Source organism: Schistocerca piceifrons, chromosome 5 (assembly GCF_021461385.2).
Source record: "Schistocerca piceifrons isolate TAMUIC-IGC-003096 chromosome 5, iqSchPice1.1, whole genome shotgun sequence".
NCBI classification, from domain to species: Eukaryota; Metazoa; Arthropoda; class Insecta; order Orthoptera; family Acrididae; genus Schistocerca; species Schistocerca piceifrons.
Genome location: NC_060142.1, coordinates 49,962,924 through 49,990,285, shown reverse-complemented (window position 1 = coordinate 49,990,285; position 27,362 = coordinate 49,962,924). Strand labels below are relative to the sequence as shown.

Below are 27,362 nucleotides of genomic sequence, written 5' to 3'. Positions count from 1 at the left end.
AATGCACACTAACGCCGTTTGGCTGATTTGAATTTCTGTCAACATATTGATGAATGATATTGGCAAACCGTCAATGCTTCATGTCACACTTTCAGTATGTATTGACGATAATGAGCATATTAAGCGGCCAATAATACTGCTCGTCAATATTTTTAGTATTGACAATACGAACCCTCAGACGGTCAATATATTGACGGTTTGACAATTATTATTGAACGTGTGAGGACCTCTTAAATTGGGCCGTGCGTTTGTGGTATTTACGATGTTGTGTGGCTATTCGTCTGACGCCTGTTCTGATTGGCTGCTCAGTAGAAGCCAAGCAGTTGTTATTGTAGCTTGTAAGCTTTTAAATTTCATCCTCTAGGTAATAAATATGCGAGAAAAAGTAACAAACATGCATGAAGGGATTACGGACATAAATTCTGTGACAAAATAAATGGCATGCTTTCATTATTGTAATTGGTTGGGACTTACGAAGCAGTTCACAAACATCTTGTTATGATGATGTTCTTGTAACTTGTTTATGGCAGTGTTGCATTAATTTGATGTCATTTGCTGATACTTTAAAATGATTTGATTCTTTAGCGGAACGATTGAATCACAGTTGGCGGCTTTAGTAATGATTTAGGATTACGGTGAATTATGTACGTAATGATGTTAAGGTTAGTTTTCGAATTGCGAGGGGGAAGTAAATAAGTTTTCCGTCTGTGTTTTGGTCTACTTTATGTGCGTGTATTGTACATCAGTTACCGGTATGAAAAATACCATGTCCACCTGTATGTATATTATAAAGTGCTTACTAATTTCGCCCCGCCCGAGAGAATTTGTATTATCTTTTTCACCGTGAAGGAAAAAGCTTGGTTGTGATGTATTAACTGTAGTTGATGCAGCAGTTTACGCTTTTATCCCCAGTGAGACTAGGGGCGATTGTTTAATGCTTTGTAATGACGATAAAGGGAGGACAGTGAAGTGCAAAGCGTCACTATTTGGTTATGTTGATTTGCTTACCCGTTGTGAAGCGATAACTTTTCTAAAGGACGATAAGGGACAAGAAGAACGTTTGTTGTGATCTAAAGTATCGCTACTCCAGATCGTAGAATGGGCAGTTTTATCGTATTCCTTAATACTCCTGATTCATGTTACCACATGTTAGGGAATGTTTATGTGGGCATGAAATAAAAGGCGGTAGAAAGTATTCACTCAGCTGTGTGTATTCAGAATCGTTTGAGTATTCGTATACAGTAGTTCACTCAGCTGCGTAGACCTACAAATTTTGTGTAGACAAATTTCTATGTAGTTTTGTGGCACAGCAGTGGGTGTGGATGTTATTAAATTCTTTTTTTAAAAAAAGGTAATTTGCCCAGGATGTGCAATGAGTGTAATGACCACTGAAAACGAGTGTTACATGACATTATGCATGCATTTAAGAGGGAGGCATTTCACTAAATTAGTTTTGTATGAAAGAAACGTGTAACAAATATTTTTTATGGCATTGCTGAGAGTGTGGGCTGCTGTTGTGTTTCTGTGACATTGCAATGTGTGTGGACGGTTATATCTGTGTGTTTTTTTTTCTTTTTAGTGAAAAGCTTAAGATTCTAGTATGGCACCGGCGTCTTGACACTGACTGTAGAACTATAAATGTGGTCAAGGAATGCCTCAAAGAAATGGCTGCTAGTTGATCTTATAGCTTGTATGATTGTGTCTCATGAAACATTTCCATTCCTTGTCTTAGTTGCTGGCAAATGCAGTGAAAGCCTTTATTATATAATCTCAGAGAAACAGCTGTATGAAAAACACATATTAAATTGTCTGATATAAATGTTCTTCACAAACTGTTGAAAAGTACACAGGGTTAAATGTTCAATTTGTTTTTAAAGTGCTGCATGTGTGGTTAGGAAGTACAAATTCTTTTCTGTTATTATGTAAATTGATAAGAACATGATTGTAAACCTCTCTGTTTGTAGCATAATCCAAGATTCAGATTTAGATGTGAGCCTCTCAGTTTATAGTTTACACCAAGATATTCCCAAATTAAATCTATAAACACAAAACTTGCAAAAGATTGAAAGATCCTTTTGTATCCTTTTCCTCATCTGTGAAGTTGGGGTTGTCTGTGGTAAGTGGTTTTAATTGGCAAATTCACTTTACACATGTCAGTTGCATAGAAGTGGTGAAGTTTAAAGTTCTTGTAGAAAAATGAGTATACAATTCTCATAATGCTTACAGTTGGATAGTGTAACATAAGCGTTTGCTAAAAAGAAACGGCGGTCTCTAATCATTTGTTTCCATTGCATCCAATTTTGATTTTCTATAATTTTGAGGTCACATGTTCTTTGTAACGTGGGAATTGTAAAACAGTTCATCATTGCTATGTGTGTTCCTCTGCCAGAGTTAAATTTATTTCTTGTGTTGGCATATATGCTGCAATCAGTAGTGTACTGAAAATACTACCTTTGAACTCTCTCACAGTAACAATGAAAATTGAATAAGACTGTTTTTATATGGTCACTTGTTTTTCAGGGGCTTAGAACTGCAAAGATGGAGGGCAAAAAACGTGTTTGGATAAAAAAAGAGGAAGCAAATGACATGAGTGCGGCAGCATCCGTGGTATGTAGTTTCCTTTTATTTATTACCATTTTTTTTTTTTTTTCAAAGAATGGGAAGTCCAGGATGGAATAATAATATGGAAAGGATTGAGTGCTACTCACACCATAGAGGAAGCATTAAGTCACAATGAAAGAGTACTAGAAATATTTAAGCTCTTGGTTGGACAATGTCCTTCATAAGAAGTAGAAAATGCACATTCTCCCCCCCCCCCCCCCCCCACACACACACACACACACACACACACACATTAAACTGACTAACAAATGAAGAAGTTAATATTCCCTCATATTATGTTAACCTTCCCTTCTCCCCATAGGACGACCACAGCACATACCAGTAAAGAACAACTTTACTATCTGTGTATACATTTCATAAATGGTTTTTATTTTTATAAATGTTTGTGGACTGAAGATAAGGTTTATATCTCGAAACATGCTGCTTTATTAAATCATTTAAGTCAATATAATTTTGTGACTGGTAGCAGTCTCTGAAAAACCAGTTCATATTTTTGAAACAGTCATGATTGTTTCCTTCAGTATGGCTTTAAACTGAATTGAGGAGATGATACTGAGGTTCTGTAGGAATGTGGATAGGATATCATTACCCTTAGTGCATATTTAAAAGAAGGAATCTGAATGAGGTGAGTTTTTAGGTTGGCTAGGAAGGTTTCCTCTCGATGGCCCGTGAATAAGCTGGCATAGTATGGTGCCTTGCAAGTGCCTATTCCCCCTGTGGGAGCGTGGTAACCACCCACAATGGGACATCCAGGGTGGTTGGTTTTATCAACTTTAGGAAATGTGGAGAAGGTGGGAGTGCTTGCAATGGTGGGGGTGAGGAGGGAGATCCTGTTGGATTTTTGGAAAGGTATCACTATGGCAGGGCTTGTAGGTGGATGCTTCTGCCAACTGGTGGAAGCCTTCCGCCAGGTACTCCCTGCGATTCATAGCACAGTGGTGGAACCTTTGTTGGGAGCTAGGATTATAAGGTCGGAATCAGTTTTTGGCTGGTGGGTTGTGATTCTTTCTGCAGATGTAAGGCTGGTTCCATGTTGAGGAATTTGGGGAATGATGGTGAGGCAAGGTTTGTGGTTAGGGGATTCTGGAAAGTTCACAGGGAATGATCAGGGATTGATACTTCTGTGGGACTTAGGTTTGCGGAGGACAGGTTCAGGATGTGTTGCAGGCGTGTGGATGATCTGGATTCTGTAGAGTGGCGGGAAGGAGTGTCAGAGGGCGTTGCAAAAACAGTATGGATATCCGATTAAGACTGTTGGGAGTGAGTAGTGGTCAAGGTGGCAGTATGAGGTGAATAGGTTGTACAGTTTTTTGAAGTGGCATTCTGTGTGTTGCTCTAGTTCCTGGAGGGCAAGGGTTTCCATCTGGGAGATGGGATGCAGGAATTTGGGATTGGAGAGCAGGAATGTTTTATAGATGGAGAAGAGAGAGTGTAAGGTGGCTTGGATCTGATGAATATGGTTTTGCGAGGCTAGGTTGTTGAGGGCTATGGACTGATAGGCTTTTAACACATAGATGTCACTATGGGAGGCAAGTTGTAGCCAAAGGTGGGTAATTGATAATCAGGCCATTTGGAGGGATTCCATGAGTTAGGCATTAACACAGAAACAGTATGTGGAACTAGGTACAGGCTAGGGGTAAGGAAGTTTTTCTGTATCGTTGCAGGTGAAAGAAGCAAGGGTCCCTAGTGGAGGATAAAGAAATACATGGCAGTGTCTCTGAACTCTCAAAAAATATTAAACCAGAAGAAGTATAGTGGAAAAAGAGATTAAACCACAGGTAGTATAGTGGAGAATGAGATGGAAATGAAGTAATATTGATGTGAAAACAGGATGATATCAAATTGAAAATAAATATGAAAGTAAATTAAAGGATGATAATTGGGAGAGGTGCAGGCTTGTGGGTAAGATATGGATGCACAGAAGAGGCAGTAGGTGTAAACTGATTGGACTGTCATCGAGGTATTTGCTTGAATGAGAAAGTTAAGGAGGGGTATTAAGTGTAATATGCGAGAACATGTGTGTGATACCAGTAGGACCACAGGGAAATACATGTGGATGAAGAGAGATTGTGGGATCTATTTGCAGGTTTGGGAATAAGTGTATTGGTGGGGAGGATGTGGTTCACAGGGTGCTGCACATAGCGTCTCTCGCAAGCATGTAGCCCTCTGTTGTGTGCAGACGAGACCAGTGGTATAACATTGCTTGGAAATCAGAGCTTCACTGGGGAGTGTGGTAAGTGGGTAGAAAGCATGTGTATTTTGTAAGGCAACAAGGAAATGCAGGAAAATAGAGAAAGATAAGGATGGACACTGAATAATGTATGCAGTATAGAACAGTAACAAAGGGAAGCAGCACTGGGTTGTAGGATGGAAGAGAAGCCACTAGGCAAAATCAAGCAATGTAAAATTCAGGATGAAATAACAATAATACAGGGTGATTCAAAAAGAATACCACAACTTTAAAAATGTGTATTTAATGAAAGAAACATAATATAACCTTCTGTTATACATCATTACAAAGAGTATTTAAAAAGGTTTTTTTTCACTCAAAAACAAGTTCAGAGATGTTCAATATGGCCCCCTCCAGACACACGAGCAATATCAACCCGATACTCCAACTCGTTCCACACTCTCTGTAGCATATCAGGCGTAACAGTTTGGATAGCTGCTGTTATTTCTCGTTTCAAATCATCAATGGTGGCTGGGAGAGGTGGCCGAAACACCATATCCTTAACATACCCCCATAAGAAAAAATCGCAGGGGGTAAGATCAGGGCTTCTTGGAGGCCAGTGGTGAAGTGCTCTGTCACGGGCTGCCTGGCGGCCGATCCATCGCCTCGGGTAGTTGACGTTCAGGTAGTTACGGACAGATAAGTGCCAATGTGCCTCTCCATACAGTTGATTGTGGAATTTGCAGCTCTCTGCTAGCTCTGCAAGTCGATTTTCCTGGGCTGCGAACAAATGCTTGCTGGAAGCGTGCTACATTTTCATCACTCGTTCTCGGCCGTCCAGAACTTTTCCCTTTGCACAAACACCCAATCTCTGTAAACTGTTTATACCAACGTTTAATACACCACCTATCAGGAGGTTTAACACCATACTTCGTTCGAAATGCACGCTGAACAACTGTCGTCGATTCACTTCTGCCGTACTCAATAACACAAAAAGCTTTCTGTTGAGCGGTCGCCATCTTAGCATCAACTGACGCTGACACCTAGTCAACAGCGCCTCAAGCGAACAAATGTACAAGTAAATGAAACTTTATAGCTCCCTTAATTCGCCGACAGATAGTGCTTAGCTCTGCCTTTTGTCGTTGCAGAGTTTTAAATTTCTAAAGTTGTGGTATTCTTTTTGAATCACCCTGTATAAAAAAGATGTTTCGCTAATCACCACATAGAGGGGCTGTTGAGTGACAGACAGGAACATTGAGAAAAGACTGCTATATATTATTTAGCAGTCAGACTAAGTCAGTCCATACATGTATACAAATGATTGTAAACACACAATTCAATCATTCTGAGTGAAAACTACTGACTGCTAAACGCAGATTGACTGCATGAACAGTACCGTACTTGATAATTACTTAGCACTGATGCATTTGGAATAGTGCTGACTGACACAGAGCTTTACATGCTGAATATTGAGTACTGAGTGACTGACATCGCATTTTTTTCAATCAGTGCTAGCCACAGTCTGACTGACATCATGCAAAAGATGCATGGCAGTCATCTATGCTGACCACTCACCTACTAAGCTAGTAAGCTACTAAGCTAGTAACATAAAAGACAGAAAAAGTACATAATACAGATACACGTTAGCCAGAGACACTGTTTTGGTTAAGAACTGGTTAAATATTCTCAAAAAGGTATAAATGGCAAATTGTTTTGTATCGTGGAATTATGATTGTGCACTGAGATTTAAAACAGCCTGTTAAAAATTTTCTAGAAAGCAAAATTTTCAAAATCGAATATTTTATAGACTAATGTGTCATTATAGTAAAATTATACATTTTTAGAATCGGTAGAAATAGTTCTAGAAAACTGACACTGGATTTTTGAAAGGAATGCCTTTTAAGATATGAACATTCCGGAAGTCAACAGGTTGCACAAGAGATAACTCGAAATCAACAATTCTCAGGAAAGACAAGATGTTCTTTAGAAATAAGAAAATGGGGTCTTTCAAATGAGGTATGCCAATCCAAAAACAAATAATTATTAGGTGGGTTAAATTTTGAAGTGCATGTGGTTATCACAAATTGTAAATTATTAATATTTCTTTAAATAAAATGTTTCTACATGAATTATTTATGCTGTTGTTGTAAGCAGGGTGTAAACTTCACAGTGAATACTGGTAATACAGTTTGAAAAATATAGCTCAAGTAAGAATTTGTAGATTTTACTTATGCAGCATATGTGTAAACCATATGTACAAAGGAAAAAGTGTTATTAAAGCAATTTAGAACTACTGACAGCCTTGGGAGAGAGCCAGCCCTGACAAAACTCTACCATCTGGTGAGCAAGATGTATGAGACAGGCGAAATACCCCCAGATTTCAAGAGGAATATAATAATTCCAATCCCAAGCATGTGTTGACAGATGTGAAAATTACCGAACAATCAGTTTAATAAGTCATGGCTGCAAAATACTAACGCAAATTCTTTACAGACGAATGGAAAAACTGGTAGAAACCGACCTCTGGGAAGATCAGTTTGGATTCTGTAGAAATGTTGAAGCACGTGAGGCAATACTATCTTAGGAATAGATTAAGGAAAGGCAATCCTAAGTTTCTAGCATTTGACAATGTTGACTGGAATGCTCTCTTTCAAATTCTGAAGGCGGGAGTGGTAAACTACAGAGAGCAAAAGGCTATTTACAATTTGTACAGAAACCAGATGGCAGTTATAGGAGTTGAGGGGCATGAAAGGGAAGCAGTGGTTGGGAAAGGAGTGAGACAGGGTTGTAGCCTATCCCTGATGTTATTCAATCTGTATATTGAGCATGCAATAAAGGAAACAAAAGAAAAATTCAGAGTAGGCATTAAAATCCATGGAGAAGAAATAAAAACTTTTAGGTTTGCCGATGACATTGTAATTCTGTCAGAGACAACAAAGGACCTAGAAGAGCAGTTGAACGGAATGGACAGTGCCTTGAAAGGAGGATACAAGATGAACATCAACAAAAGCAAAATGAAGATAATGGAATGTAGTAAAATTAAGTCGGGTGATGCTTAAGGAATTAGATTAGGAAATGAGACACTTAAAAGTAGTAGATGAGTTTTGCTATTTGAGGAGAAAAGTAACTGATGATGGTCAGTTATGGATGATATAAAATGTATACTCGCAATAGCAAGGAAAGCGTTTCTGAAGAAGAGAAATTTGTCAACATCGAGTATAGATTTAAGTGTCAGGAAGTCGTTTCTGAAAGTATTTGTATGGAGTGTGGCCCTCTATGGAAGTGAAACGTGGACGATAAATAGTTTTGACAAGAAGAGAATAGAAGCTTTCGAAATGTGGTGCTACAGAAGAATGCTGAAGATTGGATGGGTAGATCACACAACTAATGAGGAGGCATTGAATAGAATTGGGGAGAAGAGAAATTTGTGGCACAACTTGACTATAAGAAGGGATCGGTTAGTAGGACATTTTCTGAGGCATCAAGGCATCACAAATTTAGTATTGGAGGGCAGCGTGCAGGGTAAAAATAGTAGAGGGAGACCAAGAATGAATACACTAAGCTGATTCAGAAGGATGTAGGTTGTAGTAGGTGTTGGGAGTTGAAGAAGGATGCGCAGGATAGAGTAGCATGGAGAGCTGCATCAAACCAGTCTCAGGACTGAAGACCACAACAACAACACATGTTCGCCAGCTTGACAGAAATGTTCTTTTCAAAAAGCAAAAGAGTGTTTGTATTAGGAGTGGGGTTATACCAAGTGGAGCTGTTATACCTTGCTTTGTTTCATCAGCTGCTCCTTATGCAGATTGGGTTATAGTAATCAATATTGAAAGTAGTTAGCTGGATAATCCAGTTACTTGTCTGGCAGCATTCAGTGAATTAGTGCCAGTGACAGTCTCTGTAGTAGCTTGCATCTGTGATTTTAAGCAGCTCTGTATTACAAATGGGTGTCCAAAAGACAACAGGGCTAATTTTTATTTATGGTTTTCATTCACATTTTAGTATTAAGATGAATAGGATGTGTGCCTGTTGTGTGTGGCTGCAGGAGGAGTTGGAAATAGTTGACAAAAAGATGAAAACACTTCGAGCATGGTGTCTGCAAGTTGCTACCTCAGGGTGTAACAGCCATAGAACTACTGTATTGTTACATAGGGAACCTAAAGTGTTGCTTGTTTCACCAGTGAGCTCTTCTCCCAAGCCACATTCAAGTGTAACAGACAATGGATGGGGAGGGGGGGAGAAGCTGAGCTCACCAGAGGGTGAGTGGCTGTCACCTCAGGGTGAGCAGCAAGTTGTAACCTGTTTGTGTCACTCAAGGCAGAGGGTGAATGTGGGGATAGGCCACCTCCGATCTTACCGATGCACCCTACGAGTGGACAAGTGGATATTGCTTCAGTAGTGTCCACGCAGGCGCACAGGAGAAGGGTTTTTCTAGTTGTTGGGAGCTGCAATGTTAAGAGAATCATGAGGTACTTTAGGAAAAGAGATAGAAAGAAATTCAATGTACAATCAGTATGTCTGCCTGAGGGCTGCATCCTAGACTTAGAGCAGACCCTGTCTCCAGCTGTCAAAAATACATCTTCAAGTTGTAGCTCATGTCAGCACCATTCGTGTCAGCATCAAAGGCTCCTGTCACATGGATTCCTAAGCCATCTGCAGCTGCTGCAGGTGGCGGGCAGAGGTGGTGAAGACTGCTAGCCTAGCTCGCAGGGTGCAAGCAGGTCTTACAATCTGTGGTGTTGTACCTAGAATTGATTGGGGCTCTTTGATTTGAAGCTGTGTGGAATGCCTCAGCCAGAGGGTCCATCAGTTTATTGGTGGTCTTGGAAGCCGATTTCTGTACCTGCATCACAGACTGGATTCCTTAAGCTAGGAAATCGTGTGAGATCCTCTGATGAACACTCACCGGTAGCGTGCAGAGAATGAAACATGTAAGAAGAGTAAAAGACTGGTCCACAAAAGCACAGACCCATATCCTTAACAATAGTATGCTGCAATTTCTTAAAAATATTCTAAGTATGAATAAAGAAACAGAAAAACTTCTGTCCACAAATCAATACAGGTTTAGAAAATATCATTCTGTGAAACTCATCGTGCCCTTTTCTTGCACAATATCCTGTGAACATGGATGAAGGGCAGCACACAGATCCCATATTTGTAGATTTCCAGAAAGTGTTTGATACGGTGTCTCACTGAAACAGCAAATGTTCGAGCATACAAAATAGTTTCCCAGATATGAGAGGAACTTGGAGACTCATTGAGTAACTGAGCCTAGTACTTTGTGCTTGACATTGAGTGTTCATCAGAAACAAGGGTATCATCAGGGGTGCACTAGAGAAGTGTGATAGTACTATTCTTGTTGTCGATATACATAAATGATCTGAGGAATATGGTAAACAGCAATCTGCAGTTGTTTGCTGATGACATTGTAGTACATGGGAAAGTAACATTGTTGAGTAACTGTAGGCTTATACAGGATGAATTAGACCGAATTTCTATTTGCTGTGATGAATGGCAACTTGCTCTAAATGAAGAAAACGTAAGCTAATGTAGATAAGTAGGAAAAACAACCCCATATAGTTCAAATACAGTATTGATGGCATGCTGTTTGACATGGTCACATCAATTAAATATCTAGGCATAACGTTGCAAAGTGGTAGGAAATGGAATGGGCATGTAAGAATGGTAGTAGGGAAGGTGAACAGATAACTTTGGTTTATTGGGAGAGCTTTAGGAAAGTGTAGCTAATCTACAAAGGAGACTGTATATGGAACACTCATGTGAGCCTTTCTTGAATTTTGTTTGAGTTTTAGGGATCCACACCAGATCAGAATAGAGGAAGACATTATAGTAAATTCAGCAATGTGCTGCTAGATTTGTTACCCATGTGAGTGTTACGGAGCTATCTTGCGAACTCAAATCAGAATCCCTAGAGGGAAGATGATATTTGTGCAAAATACTATTTAGAAAATTTAAGGAACCGGCATTTGAAGTTGAATGCAGAATAATTCTACTGCCGCCAACATACATTTCATGTAAGGACAACGAAGTCAAGATGAAAGAAGTAGGGCTCGTATGGAGGCATATAGATAGTCATTTTTCCCTCACTCCATTTGCAAGTGGAATAGGAAAGGAAATTACTACTACTACTACTACTACTACTACTACATTATACTCCATGTCATACACCATACAGTAACTCACGGGCGTATGTATGTAGACAAAGTTGAACTAAAATTAATAATCAGAGGTTTCTACCAACCACCCGGTTCTGCTGTAACAGTTTTACCTGTAGAATCATCCAAAAAACGTATTACACTCAGCAGCGTGGAAGTACCCCAATCGTGTAATGTTAGTTAGTGGTGACTTCAACCAAGAGTATTGACTGTAATGTCTGTGGATTCATAACAGATTATATGGACAGTATTGTGAAGTAGTTTTGAATGCTTTTTTTCATGCAGTCTTGAACAATGGTGCCCCACTGCAGACTGATAATGAAGGTTTGAGCATATGGAATAGATTCCCAGAAATGCGAGTTGCTCGAAGAATTTTTACATAACTGAACCCAGTACATTGTCCTCAATGGCGAGTGTTCATTAGAGACAAAGAAAGGTACAATCAGAAGTGTCCCAGAAGTGTGATACGATCACTTTTGTTGTCTACATGGGTAAGCTATCTGTTGTATAGCATGAGCAGCAATCTATAACTGTTCACTGATGATGCTGTTGTGTATGGGCAAGTGTCATTGTTGAGTTACTGTAGGATGATACGGGATGACATGGACAGAATTTCTGTTTGGTATGATGAATGGCATCTTGCTCTAAATGCAGAAAAATGCATGTTTATGTAGATGACCAATGTTATAATGTTTGAATACAATATTAGTGATGTGCTGCCTGACACAGCCATGCCAATTAAATATCTAAGCAAAGTGATTTAAAATGAAATGAGCCTGTACACCATCCATCCAAAAACTTCTGAGACTGATTTTATGCCTGGTATATAAGCAAAGTCAGTGCAGTAACTACAGCAGCAGTTTAAACTAACTGCTATTAACAACCTGTGCTTATTACCAGTAAGTTGTGGGCAAGCAGTATTAAGCAGTGGGTGTGTGGCCGTAGTATTTCAGTGTTGTAGTTGTTGTCACAAATAACAGTGGAGCAACAACCTCAACAGCTCGAAATAAAGTGTTCAAGGCATTCTTCTTTAAGTTTTGAAGAAGAGAAAAGTGTGTGCAAAGTGTTTCCTGTACACCTTGACCACTGAACAAAAATGACAATGCTTGGACTTCTGACTCAATTTAACTGAAATGAAAAATGTGGGCAATTCTGTTCTGGAAAAACCCATCGTGGATAACAAGACTTGGTCTTATCAATATTGACCTACCACAAAATAACAAAATTGTGGAATAGGACTCTGCTGGTTCGCTAAGAACGAGGAAGGTGCGTATGTGATCCACAAATTGAACATCACACCAAAGAAAACGACAGACTACGTAGAACTCTTGAAGCATTATTTATTAATCTAGTCTTGAAACTTGTTGAATCAATGGGATAAGGTCATTTGTGGGGATGTCAAATGATCAACTTCAGTTTATTAGGTGAATTCTGTGGAAAGTGTAGTTCATTTATAAAAGAGACCATGTGCAGAACACTTATGCAACCCATTATTGAGTATTGCTCAAGTGCTAGGGATCGCCTCCGGATCAGATTAAAGAAAGACATCATAGCAATTCAGTGGTGTGCTGCTAGATTTGTTACATACGAATATTACAAAAATGCTTCGTGAAATCAAATGGGGAAACCCTGGAAGGAAGATGATGATCTTTTCTTGAAATGCTATTGAGAAAGTTTAGAGAACCAGCATTTGCAACAGACTACGGAACGATTCTGCTGCCACCAGTGTACATCTTGCACGAGACCGCAAAGTTAAGAGAAAGTGGGGCTCGCACTGGAATACATACACATTTGTTTTTCACTTTCTCCATTTGTGCGTGGAACAGGAAAGTGAATAACTGTCAGTGGTACAAAGTACCTTCCACCATGCACTGTATGGTAGCTTTTGGAGTATTTTTCACTGTCTGGTAGCTTGATGAGTATTTGTGTGGATATATGTGAATGAAGAAAACATCACAAAACACATGTAGTACAGTCAAAGCATGATAGTACATATCACAAGTTATGAAGTATTTAGCAGTTTTAAAAAGTAAATAAAATAACAGCAATATGCCTTATACGCTTAGAAATTAAGTGATGTTAATCTGATATTCATTATACATATCTTATAAATAAATGTTACAAATCTGCTCATGTTTTCCAACATAAGTTCATATTTCACATTGATAAAATTCGCTATTTTGTAACAAATAACCACACACACACGTGCGCGTGCGCGCGCGCACGCGAACTAGTGTGTTAACTGTGGCTTGGTGCATCACTTTACCATTTACACTGTTCGGTTTTCATTGTACTTCATACACTTTCTGTTCTTAACATTTCTTAGCTTGACTCCATCGTGAGTAATTTCTGGTACTGCTATCATAATTCAGTGTCCATTACCTCAAAGTCACACATGGAAAAATAAACATGAGAAACCTACATTAGTAAATACATACAGACCAACTATCAAGTTACTTTGTTCTTCAGCTTAGTAGTGTACATATCTAAGAATAATATTTAATAAGTAATTCGGATATTGTTTCAATAAAAATCATGTAACGACTCAATATGTATGTTTGAATAAGTGGGTGGAAGCTGTAACGTGAGACATCAGTGGCCTCAGGATGAATACAAATGATAAATTTTGAAAATTCAGATATTTTTAAAGTGATGGAATCATTAGGACGAACATAATTTCATATTGACATTACACAGGAGGTAAGGACAACACGATGTTGAACAAATTCATTGCAGTGTGAGCATTATATTGCTGAAGTGTGTGGGACCCATACCAAATAAGAGTAGCAAGGGATATTGAACATATACGGAGAAGGGCAGCGCGAATAGTTATAGGTTTGTTTGATCTATGGGAGAGTATCACAGAAATACTGAAGCAACTGAACTGGCAGACTCTTGAAGACAGACCAAGAAAGCGTATTAACTAAGTTTCAAAAACTGGCTTTAAATGATGATTCTAGGAATATTCTACAACTTCCTATGTATCTTTCACATAGGGATCATGAAGATAAGATTAGAATAATTGTTACATGCACAGAGGCGTTCAAACAATCATTGTTCCTTTGCTCCATACATAAATGGAAGGGGAAGAAACCCTAATAACTGGTACATTGGGACGTACCCTCTGTCATGCACCTCATGGTGCTTTGCAGAGTATAGATGTAGATGTGGACACATTTTTATCATTTCGCTTGCAGTTTAAGGGTTTCCTTGCACTACTAAACTTTTCATTGCAGATTTGAAAATAACCTGAACAAACCAAATATTGCTTCAAAATACATACCTGTTCATTTACTTCATTCACATTTATTGAACATTGTTATTTTGATGATGTCTTTGCTACTTTCTTGTTTACATTACTGAAAATTTCCTTCCTGATGAAATGCTTCCACAAAAATTAGTTACTGTAGAGACACTGTGCCCTACCATGTAGCCTAACAATCTCTGCCTCACACAACCCACACTACTCCTCATCTTCATATTCCATTTCTAGCTTTATTAGTACTTCATATAACTCATTACTTTTTTGTTATTACCCCCTTACCCTATCATCATGATCATCGTCAGTTCCCTACTACCTCATTACATCATTTTTAACCATCATGTCCCTACTTTATTCTTTAAAACTTCACAGTTACAAACACAAATAGCTAATACTGGTAAGCCATTACTCTTTTTTGCACTGTGGATAATATAAAAGTTAACTGTAACATTTTAATCTTAGTATCTTATTTTGTGCTAGTTAAGTGTGAAGGGGTACACTATGACTGAAGACTGAATGACTATTCCATACCAATGGCACACATTTACTAGACTGCTAAACATATTTCACTTTATTTGAACATACAACTTTAGAAATATTGCAGTGTCTTCTAAACAACAATAATGTCCAAATCCAAAGACAAGATTGTCATTGAAGTTCAGTACTTAGTACGGAAAGTACTTGTATTACTAACATCAATTTATGGCCAGAACAGAACTGATCTGGACTAAGAGTGCAGTTATTTGTACAAACATCAAATATTCCAGATTGCTAGTATTTATACAACCATTGAATGTTACAGGTATACAACAATTATGAACATAAGACATGTAAAGAATCTTCCAGAACTGATAAATACAAAATACAAAATAATTGGTAGTGACCAGGTTCGAACAAGCAATCTGTAGTGTGCCCGCCAGTGATACTAACCATTTCACCACACTGCATGCCCCAGAGCTTGCCTCATTGCTCCCTTTCCTGGAAAAACAGCAAACTGCTGTTTCAGAAGCCATCATTTGAGCCAGCCACAGCACCCTGGATGTCCTCTGTATCCTGGATTTCCTCGGTATGGGTAGCACTGGTGGGTCCTTGCATTATGGTTGTTGTGTTACATCCCCTTTACTATTATGATCATCAAAGGCAACTTCCCCCATCAACACTTCATGACCATTGAGTGAGTCTTCAGTTTCCTTGAACCTCCCATTGTCAATCTGTGCCTCTAGACCATAGTAGGGCTTCATATGGAGGACATTGACGACGTCTCTGTGCATCTGTCTGTCTGATGAAGGGTCATAATCCTCGACTTCATATGTGACCTCGGACAAGCGATAAAGGATATGATGCAGATGCAAGTAGTGCTTAAATAATGTTTCCAATAGTTTCACTTTCCGCTCAGATGTAAAAATCGTATCAAGTCTCCCAGGTTAATCTCACTTTCTCCTGGGCATCCAGGGACTGTACGCAAGTCAACTGCCTTGCTTCTTTGGTCCTATTGATGTGTTTCACATAGTCGTCTTGTGTATTTTCTGGTTGAAACAGGAAAAGTGTATGCATTGTTGTTTTGGCCTCATGTCTGTGGAGCAGAAAGAACAATGTGAAGCTCGTAGTGTTTTGCTTTGCCGTATTGTATGCAGATGCCATGATGGGTGGTACTGTATTCCAGTCTTTCTCTTCAACATCAGTGTACATTGAGAGCATATCTGCCATTGTCCCCCTAAAACGTTCTGTGAGGTCATTCATCTGTGGATGGCAGGCAGTTACCATCCAGTAGTTGATGTTTCAACATAAAATTACCTCTAGTACTAGCCTCAACCAGTGAGCTTTACCATGATCAGAGATCAATACATGGGGTGCTCCATGCTTCAGGATGATGTCTTCTACAAGGAACGTTGAAATTTACAGAGCTTCAGCAGTCAGCACAGCTTTGGCTGTAACATTGCAGGTGAGGTAGTCAGTGCAGTTTCTTGTCCATCAATTCCCATTTGGCGACTTTGGGAACCTTCCCAAAAGGCAGATTCCAATTCAATGGAAACATGCTGTTGTGGGTGGGAGTGGTACTAAATGTCCCTTAGATAATAGTGGCACATGCTGTCATCGTTAGCATTCTTTACAATGTTAGTTTGCCAGATTAATGCAAGCGGAACTTCTTGATGGCCCAGACAACTGCAAGGCACTCTTTCAAATTTGTAGAGTTGTTCTTCTCAGACTTTGAGAGTACTGTGGAAACATATGCTATCACCTTTTCATTACCTTCCTGAATTTGTGCTAGAACTGCCTGCGTCCTAAAACCACCAGTGTTGATGTAAAGTTCTACATCAGTATTCTCGTCATACAATGCTAGAACTAGGGAAGATGTTAGCACCTCCTTAATGGCAAGGAACGATCTTTCTTGCACCTCGTTTCAACTTTCCAGTTTCCCTGCAGTAGTTCTGGATGTGCCTTGATTCAGCCCTGTATTAGTTGCCAGTAGTATGAGCGAATTCAGCTGAAGAGTTGAAAAATTTGTGATTGCTCATATCTGGACTCACTCCAACATCATTCAGTAGGTGCCCCAAGATTTTTATTTCTTTGGTAATAAAAAGGCACTGTTTTGAATTCAGACAGAGACCTGCAGTCTGAACACACTTCAGCACTGTTGTTGCTCAACTGAGATGTTCAGATGTCTTAAAAAAATGACAGTGTTTTCCAGGTAACGAAGACATAATCTGTTTAAGGTGTCAAAGCATGTCTGAAGGTGGCTGGAGCTTTAAAAAGTAAGGTGACATAACTTTGAATTCACAGAGGCCATCATGAGTTATGAGGGCAATCTTTTCCTGATCAGCTTCGTCAACTTCATTTTTCCAGTAGCCATTCTGCATGTACATACTTAAGAAATAGTTTTCCCCTTTCAGGAAGTCCAGGGTCTCATCAGTGCGTGTTGATGGATAGAAGCATTTCTTTGTAATTTTGTTCAGTTGTCAGTAGTTACTGCAGAAATGTCATTTGCTGTCCTCCTTCACAAGGACCACCAAAGAGGACCAGGAACATTCTAAAGATTCAAAGTAACCATCTTGCAGCATCATCTCCACCTCCTCCACAATTATTCATTGTTCAGCTGTTGATGCTCTTTGAGTGATGGCTAATTGGTGGATGATCCCCAGTGTTGGTACAGTGTTTTGTCATGGGCCACTTGGTCTGCCTTATCTCTGCAGCCCTCAGGGGCTCAGCATTTGTTTGCTGATTACGGGCTTGCCAACTTCGAGATTCTTGAACTAGGGACTGGAAAGTGCTGCCAGTCCCCCGTCAACATAAGCTCTGGACATACTTCAGTGACTGGTTTACAGCATGGCAGTAGAACATTGTGTGTTACAGGGAATGGGGATCTTGGCTTGAGCACTCGGATCACGCGGATGGCAAAAACCTCTGTAAAAATCCCCTTAACCTCAAGGTGTGCTGCACACTGATGAGATGCGTGGCTATTGAGTTGGAACAGTCATTAGCAGGCAATCTCTGGAGAACATGCTTCACATCAGCTGTATAAGGCTTACTCAGGCATGCAGGGCTCTGTCTGAGTGGACCCTTATTTCCCTAGCTGCTCTTGGGACTAGTTCTAACACCCAGTCAAATAAGAGGGCTCCTGTAGCCAGCCCTCCTGACTCTCAAGTATTACACAGAGTTCTTCAGTATATAGCAACAGAATGCATGTTGCTGGCCAGAATGGATTTTTGATTGTGAAGTGAAAACAGGGCAACTTTGAGAAGGTTTCGCCTTTTTTTATTCAGAAAGGTGTAGAGGGCGTCACAGGTACTCTGAAATTAGTCAAGCGATTGTGTAATGTAATGCAACTGGTTGAAACGGCTAGTTCCCAACAAATTACCAACTGCTGGAGAGCTAAGTGCCTTGGGGAATATGCCATAGAAACGGAGCTCCACAACACCTCGAACTACGGCAAAGATCTTGTTACCTGTAGAGATCTGGTCGATATTCCCAAGGAGGAAGTGAAGGATTTGTGGGCTCAGGAAGAGATTGTTGATGTGCAAAATGTATTGAAAAGGGTTTGATGTTCAAAATATACTGGAAAGGGTGGGTGCGTATCTCATAAAATATGATTCCTTCAAATTTACCTTCAATAGCATGCACCTCCCAGAGCATATCAAGGCAGGTTTCCTTCGTCTAAGTATACAGCCATATGTCCCCAACCCACTGTGCTGTTTTTAATGCCAATGCCTTTGGCAAACCACCATAGGATGTAAGAGTGGAGCCACTTGTGGGAAATATGGCAAGGCAACCCATGATGGAGAGGGTTGCTCCTCCCCTCCAAAGTGTGTCAGTTGTTCTGGGGATCACCCTGTCTGGAGTAGGGACTACAGTGTCTTCCTTGAAGAAAGGAGGGTACAGGAGATTAAGACATTGAAATGCGTCTCATATGTTGAGACCAAGAAGATCTATAAGGCCATGCAGCCTCCCACATTCACTACATCATTTGCTTCAGCCCTTAAAAAAACTCTTTCGATAGCCAACGCTTCTATGGAAATGGGGGTTGCTAGTGCGAGCACTATTACCTGCATTTGTCAGTGCATTTGTCAAACAGTTGCTACTACTGTGGATCTCCCAGTACCTCCAAAGGAAGAGCCCAGTAAAAAATCCAGCCCCACTTCCACTGCTGCTGTGATAGCTCCTACAAAACCCTCCCAGAGAGCAAAAAAAATGGAAAGCTTCCACCACTGGCAAAAATAGGTAGTAAATCATCAGATTATGTTGATGTCATTCAACTTGATGGCTCTGTTATGAAAAGGAAAGTTGCCACTCACCATATATCGGAGATGCTGAGCCGTAGATAGGTACAAAAAAAGACTGTTCCAAATAAAGCTTTTGGTCCGTAAGACCTTCGTCAAAAATAGATCTCTCACACACACACACACACACACACACATGACTGCAGTCTAAGGCAACTGTAGCCACACATCCATTGTTTGAACTTGATGGCACTGCTGCTTCTGCTTCAGAGCCAGTGGACTGCAAAGTCTACCCAGGGAAACCATTCCCACCGCAGTGGAAAGACAGGGTGAAAGTGAAACCCCTGTGATGAAGGGCTCCCATACTACAGTGGAACATGAACGGTTTCAGGACTTCGGTGGAGGAACTGCAACTTCTGGCACAGGCACAACACTTGTGGTTGTGTTTACACGAAATACATTTTGAAGCCTCTGATGCCCTTGTACAGGGCTGTGCCCTCCACCGAAAGGATGACCTGACTGGGGAAAGAGCCAAGGGAAGGGTTGTTGTGTTTCCAGTAACACATGCCACTTCTCTCCTCTGAAGTAACAGCCTATCTCACTGACAAGTGAGTGACTGCAGTTCACTACGTCATGAAAATGTTTGATAAAGAGTTAGTCCCAAACCACACTCCATTCCTCACCTTTGACTGTGTGTCACTTCCAACAAAAATTAAGGCTGAGTACAAAGCTATTACTGTCAGGCCATATACCCTGATCCCATGTGTTGCAATAAATTCAGTGCTACAACCACACCTGTGAATCTTGTGAAAATGCAGCCAAATGCGTAACCTGCAGCATGGACACTTGTGAGGGTGTCCATCTCCCTCCCCTCACTGTATCAACTTTCAAGGATGATTATGCTGCTTCCTGCCACGACTGTCCAATATACCTCAATGAGAGAGCTGTTCAGGAGATCCGTGCGAAGGAACTCACGTTGCTATATCCCAACATACGAATGACATAGCTACACAGATTTGCAACTTCTACTTCACTGAGCCCCATGGTCACACCCTCATCTTCACTTGCTATGAGTTCACACCATACCAACAAACCTTCACCTGCGCCAGCAAAATTGCATGCCTCGCAAACAGAAGCCTGGAAAAAAAGGAGTACTCCCTCAGTGACTTTCCACACAAATCTAGCCAGCCAGCATCTTCTGGGTCTGTACCTGACAAATACCAGTGTTCTAAGCAGTCAAACAAAGGCAAACAATCTTCTCCTTCTCCACCTCGGTGTTCTTTTTCAATGTGTCACCACATGATACACTCACTCGGCTGATCTCTGTTTCACTGGGACGCACCGCCAACAACCAGTCCGCTGGCCAAACAAAGGCAAATACCGACACCTCTGTCGAACTAATGGACTAGGATCCCCCCGCCTCTGAACCTGGTCATTGTGCACGTTCGAATTCTGACACTTGGCAGCCACTGCACCGACTGCCCCCTTATTTGACACATCTCCTCTCTGTCATCAGATATGATTATTCTCCAGTGGAACATCCATGACATAATAACCAATAGCGTTGAATTACAGCTTCTCTTGCAATCATACTGTCCATTTGTTTTCTGCCTCCAGGAAACAAAATTACACTCTCACGGTCGCTTTCACCTCCACAGTCCACTTCAGTCTGTTTTGACCTCCGACTCATGGAGAGTCACGTTGCTCATTCGAGACGATGTCTATAATCACACCATTTCCTTGAAACTCAGCTTCAAGCTGTTGCAGTCTGTTTTTCTCTTCCCAGTTTCATCTTCCCTCTTTGCAATGTCCACTCACCCTCATCTTCTGCTGTCACTAAGGCAGACATTTTGCAACTTATCACTCAACTTCCTCCTCGCTTTTTGCTGCTATGTGACTTCAGTGCCCACTGTCCCCTTTTGGGCTCCCCACATTCCTGTCTGAAAGGCTCTCTCCTAGTAGATATCTTCAGCCAGCTCAATCTAATCTGTTTGCACACAAGTACACCCACACTTCTTTTCAATTCCAGGCACTCGTTTTCCAACTTGGAAATTTCGATTTGTACTGCTCCGCTTGCTCGTCATCTAGAGTGGTCTGTTCTCTCAGACACACATTTCCCCTACGTCATTTGTTTGCTAATGTCTGTCACATCTGTGCTTCCAACCAGCTGACAACTTTCCAAAACTGAAAAACTAACTTGCAGCTCTACTCCTCACTGGCCACTTTCGATGAACACCATTTCCTCTGCATTGATGACCAGGTAGAATACCTAGCAAATACTATCCTTACCTATGTGGAATGTTCCATACTCCGCATGTCTTCCTCGCTGTGATGTGTTCCCTCTCATCCCCTGGTGGACTGAGGCATGCCGTGATGCAGCCTGTGCATGGAAACAAGCTCTTCACATTTTTAAACACCATCCCATCATGATGAACTATATCTTATATATGCTTATGGTGCCTGCAAGAATTCTCATCTGAAAATAACATCAAAACTACATTTTGAAATAGCAAATTCAAAATTTCTTTCTGCCATTGGTAGTTATTCCTGTATCACAGTCCATAGTCTTCTTCAGCTAACAATAATAAACATTTGACAATACAGAAGGAGCCGCCCCCGAGTCAGCCAGTAACAGGACTGGGTGGCAGTTGATGATGATGATGATGATGATGTAATCTTTGTAACAATCATGGCTGGAAGATTTTTGTCTATGGTGATGCCACCTGAGTAGATGGTCGCATCACTTAGTGGCTGGTGGCTCTGTACATTGATGGGGAATGGCTGTGGTATGGTATAGAGTGGCCTCGTCCGGGATACAGTGATGAGCTGTGCCCTACAGTCATCTGCAGTAGACTGGTGTGAATAGGATTGTTGTCATGGTTGATGTCTTGTGATGCAACAGTCATCAATCACCAGTCTTCTTTCTCTGCAGTAGTGTACAACCTGCCCAGCGTGTCCATAATGAGTACAGATTGGCTTGTTGTCGTCGGCCCTCCAAAGGTCTTTTCCTTTTCAGGGCACTAAACGTAACCTTCCTTCTGAACATGATGGAAAATGACAAAATCTCACATTGTACCAAGCAGTGTACAATGTTGCAAAGGGCGAAAACATTCTGTGTGTACGAATATGTCATTTCGCCATGATGTTAGGCCCTGTCCTTCAATTGACCTTCTGCTAAGTGGACTTCCTGCACGTTGTTGCCAAATGTTTTCCAGTTCGACATGGAATCTGTCCCAGGTATTGAGCTTCTCTTCATTGTTCTCAAATCACTGCTGGGCTGCACTATCCAAGTAAAAGTACACATTTGTCAAACACATCATGTCATCCCACCTCTTGTACTTGGTGATTTGGTCGAATCCTTTAGCCATTCCATTGGGTCATGACCAGTGTTTCCAGAAAACACTGATCGATGTCTGATGTGCAGCTGACTTATTGCTGTTTTGGAATTCAACTGTCTCCTGAATATATAGATCTTAGGAGTGAGATGTACTGTTTGTAGTCCACTTCCGGATAATGTAGACAATGGTTTTTACATTGACCGATTGGAGCCACGGTGATGTAGATATTTTGAAGCACACACATCTCCACCAAACAATGTCACATCCAAACCACAATGAAGTCCAAATCAGAAGGCATGTCCATCAGTGAAGCTCAACACTTAATACTAAAAGCACATTTATTACTAACACCAATGTAGAACCAGAACAGAAATGATCTCCCAGACAGGAAGTGCAAACATCAAATATTCTAGAGTGCTTGTGTAAGCAACCATCAAATATTCCAGATATACAAACATTACAAATGTAAAATACTTCAAGAATGTCCTAGAAATGATGAATATGGGATGAGAAATAATTGTTATTGTTGTTGAACCCGTGACCCGTAGCATATCAGCCGGCACTACACTACACTGCGTGCACCAGAGCTCGCCGTAATATATTGAAATGCTTACACAACTGTCACTGCAATCAATATTTGAAACGTTTTTCTACCACTGGTGTAAAAAAATTCTGGTAACAGGTCTCTTTAATTGTCCAATTATATTTTATTATAATTTTCACATTCTTTGTTGTGCAAAATGTTAAGTTACTAGGTATGTAGGGGAAACATGAAGCACTTTTACCCATTAATTTAACTGATGTATCTTTAGCTTCCATTAGTGAATTTACTATTTATTACCCACCTTAATATTGACCCTGATTAGGGATAACAGAAGAAAATTATTTTCTGTTACAATCTGCAAATGGGATTCCAGAAGAATCAGGTGAACCAACAAATGAAGAATGTGTTCGCCTAGCTGGGAAAAATCCACCAACAAGACAGTGTATTGAATAAAGAGCAGTGAACTTCCTTCTTGCCAGTTTTACTTGTTCCAGAAAATGTACAGGGTGTTTCAAAAAGAATATACGTATTACAAAGTATTATTTTGTCCAAAGTATCGATCACTGCCCCTCGACTCAGCTATTGGAGAAGCAAATACATAGTCTAGTTTGTATTAATAGCTGCTAGATGTCAGTTGTCTTCTGATTTGCTCAGTAACTGTCATATGTTAAAATGGCCACTCCACAGCAGAAATCATTTTGTGTTCTCGAGTTTGCAAAGTGCAATTCCGTGATTACAGTGCAAAGATGTTTCAGGTTGAGGTACCAAATTGATCCTCCAAATGGGTGGAACATTCACAGATGGTATCGACAGTTTCTAGATACAGGATGTGTATGTAAAGGAAAGAGTCCAGGTCGCCCTCGTATTCCTGAAGAAAATATTGCACGAATTCAAACTGCTATCCAGTGTAGTACTTCAAAATCAACTCGTCATGCCAGTCGGGAGCTACAACTGCTTACAACAACAATTTGGCATGTTTTGAGATGTCTCTTTGTTATGAAGCTGTACAAGTTACAGCTGTTACAAGCTCTGTGTTCTGATGACAAACCCAAACGTATGGCATTTTGTAACAAGATTCTTGATGCTATTGACACTGTCGATACCATCTGCAAATGTTCCACCCATTCGGAGGATCAATTTGGTACCTCAACCTGAAACATCTTTGCACTGTAATCACGGAATTGCACTTTGAAAACTCGAGAACACAAAATGGTTTCTGATGTGGAGTAGCCATTTTAAACATATGACAGTTACCAAGCAAAACAGAAGACAACTGACATCTAGTGGCTATTAATATAAACTAGACTGTGTATTCATTTCTCCAATAGCGGAGCCAAGGTGCAGTGATCAATAGTGTGGGCAAAATAATACTTTGTAATACATACAATCTTTTTGAAACACCCTGTATTTCAGACACACAAAGAAATATGTCGCAAACCTTGAATTGACCCACTTAAATTGCTATCTTATCAATTCCCTCTTAAGTATTTTAAGTCAGTGATGCTTCTTAGCTGTATACCTTATCATATTTTGTTATAATAATTCATTGTAGGCAATCCTAACAACTTTAAATGAACCATGACATAAATGTAAAAGCTTTTCGCACATACTGTAGTGGATCTCTTAATTTTTCAGAGGTCCAAATCTCCTATTTTAAAACAGTGGGTTTCCCTGAACTGTTGTCTCCTTTTTCCTTCCAAAGACTTTATTTTCATTACCTTATTTGATGTCCTTATCTCTTTTTCTCTTGTTAGTTCGTTTAAAATAGTAAACTTAATATCTTTGTCAATAATATTGATAGGTTATTCACCAAATATTATTTGACATGGAATGGCTTCATTCCATAAATTATATATTATTTTTCCAAAGTTAGCTGTATGGTATGCCCATGCAGAGTGTTGTTTACTGCAGTAAGTTTGACGCAATCCATTAATTTGCCTCTCACATTGTATTGTGTATTCAATTTTGTGTGGCCCATGCATTGCATAAATCATTCTGAAACAAATTTTGCCCATTATCTGTTAACAATAGTTTTAAGTCACCCACTTTTACAAAATAGCCTTGCTCTAATTCCACAACCAGTTAGAAATAACTAGGCACGTAAAAACTTCTGAGTGGTTGACAAAAGTAAGTAAACTAAATGCTTTGCACAAAAAAAGGTACTCCTGGGTGTTGTAGGGCATGCTTGTGATATGCCCTACTGCAAAAAGTGACCCACCACTGACTTAAGCTTTCTAGTGTTGCTTGTCTGTCCAAATCAATGAGAAGTAACAATTGTGCCACAGTGAAACTAAACCTCATAATTCATACATATGAGCTTAGCTTTTGTAAACATATAAAGAAGCACTAAAACTGAAAAGAAGTGCAAGTGGACATTAATAAAAGTCCTCAAATTTTTCACTTCAGAGTTCATAGCCACATTCTGTAAGCAAGGGCCACTTAACCGTATCGGCCCATTGAGAAGTTGGCAGAACACGCTGCTGCTTCTTCTGACCAGACTGAGCTGTAGCTGTCTGGGCTTAGTGGTCCATCCCGGCCCTCATACTACCTGCTCTTTTACTCTTCCTCCCCCCTCTCACGTGGTCTGTTCATCTGTTGTCTACCTATGCTTATCTTGCCCTGTTCGTGTTGCTGGTCTTTCCTAGGCAGTTTCTGAGCAGGGTACCTGTGGTAAGCGGGGGGAAGGGGGGGGGGGGGGGGCTGGGGGCTGTATGTCCCTCATTGCACAGTGCTTTTGGGGGTTTCTGGCTGCTCCCTAGATGGCTACCTCATGTACCTTTCTTCCTATGTTCCGCTTTCTTCTATTTTTTGCCCATTATCTAGCCTTTGTTGAAACTCCATAGACCTTGGGATTTTCTTCCCCTCATCTCAGTTGACCATCTCTGATGTCCAGTCATGTAGACCTGTCTTTTCAAGGAAAAAGGGACTGATGACCCAGTAGTTTGGTCCCTTAAATCATCCACTCAACCAACCAACTACAAATGTTTGCTTAAAATAGGAAATGTGTAATAAAACAAATGAAATACTTTTTATGAACATACTGCTGCAACTGCTAATACTGACAAAAATTTTATGTCTGTATTGCACACACAATGGACTGAAGATCTCTCATTTGCCAAGAATACAGGGGCAGTTTCTCAGTTGGAGAACACAGAAAGTATGAGAGGACTTCAAAAAAATAAGTTACACATTATTATGGCAGCACAAGTAACTTTTATTGAATGCTTTACAACACTTCAAAGTGCCCCCCAGGGGGCCCACAGTCCTTTTGTGGGTACGTGTGTGGTGCGCACGGGGCCCAGAGCTATTGCAACTTCCTTTCCTTTCCTTTCCTTTCCTTTTCTTTTCTTTGAAGGCTGTTTCCAACTCTTTTTTGGTGTTTTTGGTCCCCTTGGGGTTTGACCTCCATTTCCAAAAATTTTCCGTTCAGTGTGAGCCGTTTGGGGATGAACTCCCTACCTAGCTTCCATGGTGCTGGTTCCTCTCCCCCTCCCCTCCCCTTTCCCTTAGCACCCTGGCCCCCCTCCTGCCAGGTCACCAGCACGGTAGCCAGTCCGTGTGGTGGGGCTGTTAAGTACCCACTTGGCTGAGCCCCCTGAAACCACGGGGATCACACGGCTAGTACCTGAGCTGTTAAAACCTCATGTATACCCAGGAGTCGATGCTCATCATTTTGGGGCACCAAAACGCCCGGCAATGGCCGCTGTGCCAGACAGCCCTTGCTGTGGCTGGGTGGTGCGCACACAGGGCGAGCCCCTGATCGGAGTTGGTGGTACTAGGGTGGACACCTTGTGCGTGAAGTGACAAAAGCTTCACCATCCTGGCCATTCTGTGGCTGTTTCTAAGCAAGCTTGCCGGCATGGGTTGAAACCTTTCCCTCGGTACCTGGTTTGTACCAGGACGGATGGCAGTAGTTTTGCCATGACCAAGCCTTTGTTTTTCGTGGAGACGATTGAAGGTAAGTATGGCGAAGTTCAGTCGTTTAGTAAAATACGGTCGGGTGCTTTGCTCATCAAAACATCATCTGCTGCCCAATTTGACACCCTGCGTGCTTGTGACCATCTCAGTGACATCCCAGTCTCCGTCACGCCCCACCAATCTTTGAACTCTGTACAGGGCATTATTTTCCACCGAGATCTTCTTCTGCAAACTGCGGAGGAGCTCAGTGCTAACCTCGAGCAGCGAGGGGTTTGTTTTATCCACCATGTGCAGCGAGGCCCTCCAAACAATCTCATTGCTAGGAGCGCCTTTATCCTGGACTTCGAGGGGGATGTCCTTCCAGAGAAGGTCAAGGACAAGGTGTATCGGTGTGATATAAAACCATATATTCCACCACCGATGAGATGTTTTAAATGCTTAAGGTTTGGACATGTCTTCCCACTGCACCACTGATCCCCTCTGTGGTGACCGTGGGTGCCCCCTCCTAGAGGGGAGTGCCTGTGCTCCCCCGCCAATGTGTGTAAATTGTAATGGACAGCATTTTCCACGCTCGCCTACATGCCTGGTGTTTGTGAAAGAAAGAAGGATTAAAGAGT

General features: G+C 40.8%; 1 protein-coding gene across 8 annotated transcripts in view; it reads left to right on the top strand.

Moving 5' to 3' along the window:
• The first annotated feature begins 229 nt into the window (after positions 1-229).
• The window catches only part of LOC124799277 (transcription factor MafB-like), a 101,548-nt gene continuing 74,415 nt past the window's right edge, over positions 230-27,362 (top strand). For 2 of the 8 annotated variants that reach the window (XM_047262853.1, XM_047262846.1), the window contains exons 1-2: positions 251-364; positions 2,521-2,607. In XM_047262853.1, coding sequence (XP_047118809.1) covers positions 2,539-2,607 — 69 coding nt within the window. In that variant the 5' untranslated portion in view covers positions 251-364; positions 2,521-2,538. Of the gene's footprint in view, positions 365-405; positions 663-755; positions 1,352-1,964; positions 2,117-2,520; positions 2,608-27,362 lie in introns of those variants that run through there. The other 6 variants (XM_047262854.1, XM_047262847.1, XM_047262850.1 and 3 more) reach the window with 5 other exon arrangements.